This window comes from Adiantum capillus-veneris, chromosome 18, assembly GCF_014529385.1.
Source record: "Adiantum capillus-veneris isolate H3 chromosome 18, ASM1452938v2, whole genome shotgun sequence".
In the NCBI taxonomy this organism is placed as follows: domain Eukaryota; kingdom Viridiplantae; phylum Streptophyta; class Polypodiopsida; order Polypodiales; family Pteridaceae; genus Adiantum; species Adiantum capillus-veneris.
The window spans coordinates 19727055-19731856 of record NC_140948.1 but is presented as its reverse complement, the minus strand read 5'-3'; the positions used below and the strand labels follow the sequence as shown (position 1 = coordinate 19731856).

General features: G+C 43.0%; 1 protein-coding gene across 1 annotated transcript; it reads right to left on the bottom strand.

The window, feature by feature from the left end:
• Positions 1-1456: 1456 nt before the first annotated feature.
• LOC147435312 (expansin-A10-like) lies at positions 1457-3965 on the bottom strand. Its single transcript, XM_086488393.1, has 3 exons — positions 3670-3965; positions 3100-3412; positions 1457-2543 (listed from the first exon to the last, which is right to left on the bottom strand). Exons 1-3 carry the CDS (start codon positions 3872-3874, stop codon positions 2240-2242), a joined length of 822 nt encoding a protein of 273 aa, XP_086344519.1. The 5' UTR covers positions 3875-3965; the 3' UTR covers positions 1457-2239.
• Between the last annotated feature and the right edge of the window lie 837 nt (positions 3966-4802).

Genomic DNA, 4802 nt, shown 5'->3' with positions numbered 1-4802 from the left:
AACAGAGTCTTTTTCAGTGTTTTTCATACAATGCATTACATCATGAGCTTCTCCTCGAGAGGCACTGCATACCTAGCTAGGTATACGGTGCCTCCCACTCATGAGGTTGAGGTAAGTCGCAATGTGGGAATTATTGTGAGAATTTGTCCAAAACTTCTTGTGATAGCTCAAGGTAACCTTATTTTTGGGTAAGTTCTTTATGTCGAAGAAGTAGTATAATAAATCTTTTGGAACAACTTAGAAGCATTTCGTTTAGGGGGAAAAAAAAATGCTATGCTCATGAGGTAAAAATTTACTTTTCTTTAACTATCTTCTATGTTGTATTTATTATTGCACGTGAAGAATAATGGGTTTTTCTTTTGATGCAAGAATGCTCTGACCTAGATGTGAGGCTACATGCCCCAAGTTGTCAACAATTACAAAGAATACAGGGTCTTTCAACTTTAGAATTTTGTCGCATTCAATCTTTTCTACCCATGTAAAGTTATATTCTTGTGTATATATAGACATGTTGATAAATTCAATCATATGAGTAGGTCTATGTACTTGTTTCATTTCATTATTTATTTTTTTTACCATCTGGGAAGGTAGTAGGGAGAAACTACACGTATATCATGCATTCACAATCGTACATTGTTGTACATTACACCCTCAAGGTGCAACCGTGGGAACCACCTCCAATAGGGGAGGAGAATACACCCAAGAGAGCGCAACTTGTGAGCCTTGAACCCTCAACCTTGGGATTACATCACAAAGGTCTGATCAACTGAGCTATGCTTCTTGGGTTACATATAATTTTTACGTACTTACAATTTTTAAGGAATTAATTGTTCTTAGTTATTTTGCGTTGTAAGATTTTTGATAACTTTACATTTTTCCTCCTTTACTTATGTGGAAAGGTCTCGAGAAGGTTGCCTCTATTAAGCTCTGGGTGCATAGGAAATTTTCGTTGGAATTTAAGGTTAAGAGGAATTTAAGCCTTTTCCTCTGAAAGTCAAAAGGACGTTTTGAAGAATTCTGAAGGCATAATATGAGTTGAGGGGGAAATTTAGCCTTCTTTAAAATTCAACTTTGCCCAACAATCACAAGATTTAGCAATTCTCATGTAGGAAAACAGTCTTTTTCAGTGTTTTTCATACAATGCATAACATCATGAGCTTTGCGCAAGTGCCGCCGCATATCTAGCTAGGTACGATTGGGGGCAGGGAACCACAATGTGGGAATTATTGTGAGAATTTGTCCAAAACTTCATGTGAATGGGTGGCAGTAGAGGAAAAGGAAAAGGTCAAAGTTAGAAGTATTTGAATTGTAATGTTGATGACAGGTAGTTTTGGGAAATTTTAAATGTCCCTTATAAAATTAAAGAGAGGAGGTCCTTCTCAAGTAGTTGCAACCATCCCCATGAGACAAAATGCATAGCCAAGGACAGACAATACATAGTGATCACCACTTCGCAAAAGAAAAAGGTAAAGTAGCTTCTTTAGAAATGAGAGTACATTGAGCATTGAAATGCTCTGTTATTGAAAAATTGAGAGGAGGGCTGGCTACTAGAAAGGGAAATTTTGAAGCTTGAATTTTGAAGGCTTCACTTCATGGCTAATCTGCAGAGTTTGAAGAAAATGTGGTTTGGGGGGGGGGGGGGGGGGGGGGGCGGTAAGCGTAAGATCATGACAAGATGAAGGGATGGGTGGCCATCTACAAGCTCACCTCTGGTCTCTCATTGGGTCAGCAAGTTATTACATCATCAGTTTCATATACAAATATTGATCATGATCATAATCAGTCGCCCACATGCTTAGGTAAAATTATGTACAAACAGCAAAAAATAAGCCTCATAGTTAGTTTCAGGAACTAGAATCTTGTTGCGGATTGGAGAGGACTTTGGAGAAGTCCTCGCTTAATAATGGGATAAAAATGGGGTGTGGGGGGGGGGGGGGAGAAGAAAATTCTCTAGATACTGTTTAGGTCAAAATGCTAGGCTTGTAATATGTTTAGCAGGAATATTCTCATGGCTAATAGTGAGCTTTATAAAATGGCTTATAAAGAAAATTCCTGATAGAATATGTAGGCCTAGCAAAATATAAAATGGTTAGATAGAACTCTTAACATATACTATAAATAATATATGATAATAGAGATGTCTAATGCAGAGATAATGGTAAGAAACATCTAAATGAGCTAGTATCAATCAGGCAATGTAAGAATTGCCTAGCGACGGTCGCAAGATCTCGGCATCCCATCACAGTTGCTCCCCTAAAAAAGTCTGCCCAAATTTCCAAGAAGCTGGGGCGACATTGAAGGATGACATCGTGTGGCCATCACTAGTTGTTATCATGAAAGAGAGGGCCTGCCCACATAAATTGGCATTGCTTTGCCAGTTTTGTCCCCAATTGCGTGACATGGGCTGCCATCCGGTATTCGAGCCCTTCACCGAAACTGCATGCACGTCACCTGCACCACCCACATTGGTGATCAGCACCAGGTTGAAGTAGGCATGGCCATTCACAGTGAAATGCACTCCTCCCTTCTTGGCACATGGGATTCTGAGAGACAAAAGTAATTAGCCAAGCGTTAGCACAAGCAAACAACCAGTTAGGAAAGTATTACAAAGAGATCTGATACAAATGCAGCTTGTATATTCCAGGAATTAGGGCCCACTAGCATTTTTTGTCTAGTCAAGTAAGTAGCCATCATAATCCGAGAAAATGCAAGGCTACATCGCCCACAAGTATGTTGGTTTCTAGTGAGCTCGATATTCGACTAGGGCGACTGTCAGCTCTCATTCTCTCGAAAATGCAAAACCGGATGTGGTTGCTAGTGACATACACCACATCATGATGTAGACTACATCACCCTCTTTGCCATGTCTCTCTGAAACCCACACAAGGCAATGCTGGAAATATACTCTTTTCTAGGAACTTGGAATTTTACCTTAAGGTAAACTGGCAATATTTGAAGATCTCTATGCTAGATTTTGTGGTGTTTCTTGCCTTCTAATTTTGAATTTAGAGGTGAATCACAAAACTCATAGTGGGTGCACACTCAAATGTACTAAGTTCATACATGAAGCACATGTGCAAGCCCTAAATGAGAGAGTACCTCCTATATTGAACGGGCACAATGCCACCTTGGGTTCTCGCAATCCGCTGGAAAGCAGGTTGCGCCATGTCAAAGTGCTCCAAGGGGGGGTTACACCAGCCTCCTCGGTTGTTGGGAAGGGCGTTATTGGGAGGACAAAAATTGGTGCCCGTGACAATGATCGAGCCAGACAAACACCATTTTGCATCTCCTGCACATTTGAGTTCGAAACAAGCACCGCACGACAGGCCGCCATTGAAGAGAGCTGTGCTCAATGCTGCTGTGCTTGTGCCATACCCTGCTGTGTAAAGGTCACCATAGCCACAAGCCCCTCCTGCACATCATAAAGACATGCCTATTCACAAACAAGCACATTTGTAGAGAGGCAGTGCTCACAAATAGTGAAATTTTCCCTTACAGAAGAAATTGGTGAATATTAGTCTTGAAAAAATACAGAGCACTATTAACCAGAATGCGATGAAGAGAATTTTTTTGGTCTTGACTCAAAGTCCATAAAAACCCGACATTGCAACACTGTTCAGATCCAAGACTCAAAGAAGGTATAAGCTTAGCGGGCGAGAGAACACATACCCATAGTCCCGGATGCATCACTGCCTCCATAGAATGTAGCATGGGCAGACCTCCAGGCAGAACCCCGGAAGGAGGAGGAAGAGTGTCCTTTGGAAATGAAGAAGGCGAGGACGGAGAAGAGGAGGACACGAGCTGCAGAGGAGCTGGCCATTGATCTGATCTCTCTCTCCCCACACACATACACTATTGTACTACTAGCTGACATACATGGAACTGCCAAGGGCAAGAATTAAGGGTGGGTGAAATGAACGACTTGGAGCTAGCCATAGCCTGGAGTTGGCAGTTAATATACAAGGAGAAGTGGGGGACAAGCGTGGCAGGCTTTACAGCTTTGGACAGATGGGATTCGGGCGGGGGGAAGAGGAAGGTTCAAGGGGGGAGGGGGACTCGGGGAGGCAAGAGACTCGAGAGTCATTCATGTCAAAACAAAAGGAGGCAAGTACTCTCATCAGAGGAAGACACACAGAAAGAGAAACACACGACACACTGTACACATAGAGAGTCGAGACTACACGAGAGAGAGAGAGAGAGAGAGATGGGGGGGTACCTGCCACCTGGGGTAGCCTCCAGAGTTCAGAGAAGAAAAACATGCTGCATGAGAGGCAGAGCTGAGAGCTGATAGCCTACACCACGGTCCACATGGCTGCCCAACCCCCCAAAACGGCCTTTTCCGCTTTTATATTTACAGCCTCGACCACTTTATCATCCAAGTAGTACCTAGAGAGTGTATACACAGTACACACATCCTTTTCCACCCGCCCCTGGATTTGAACCATGGGTCGGACCTCCAGGCCAACGTCATCAAGTAAGCCCATCCATCCAACAGCATACATTGTTTTGTGATATTCATCCCACATGACACCGGAGGTGCCAATGAGTCCTCCGGCATGGCTTGCCTCAACACTCGATGGAGCCTCAGTGTGCATGCCAAGCTTGTCCACACCATGGCAGCACACACCATGTGGACAATAGTTCAACTGTTAATTGTGGAATCCTTCATCAATGAATCAACATTTGCCAATTGGTTAGACCGCATGGCTTTGAGCTGACACTTCGTGAGATCAATGTTGATCCGTGATCAACGCTCAACAGCTCAATAGAAATTTTTTCTTCGGGGGTGCTTGTGCCGCCCA

Bases quoted from the DNA above. Each gene is read 5' to 3' on its own strand.
- LOC147435312 (XM_086488393.1), bottom strand. From the start codon at position 3,874: ATGTCAGCTAGTAGTACAATAGTGTATGTGTGTGGGGAGAGAGAGATC. The intron at 3,413-3,669 runs GTATGTGTTCTC...TATGATGTGCAG, and splicing joins TGATGCATCCGGGACTATGG to GAGGGGCTTGTGGCTATGGT. The intron at 2,544-3,099 runs GTACTCTCTCAT...TTTGTCTCTCAG, and splicing joins GTGCCCGTTCAATATAGGAG to AATCCCATGTGCCAAGAAGG.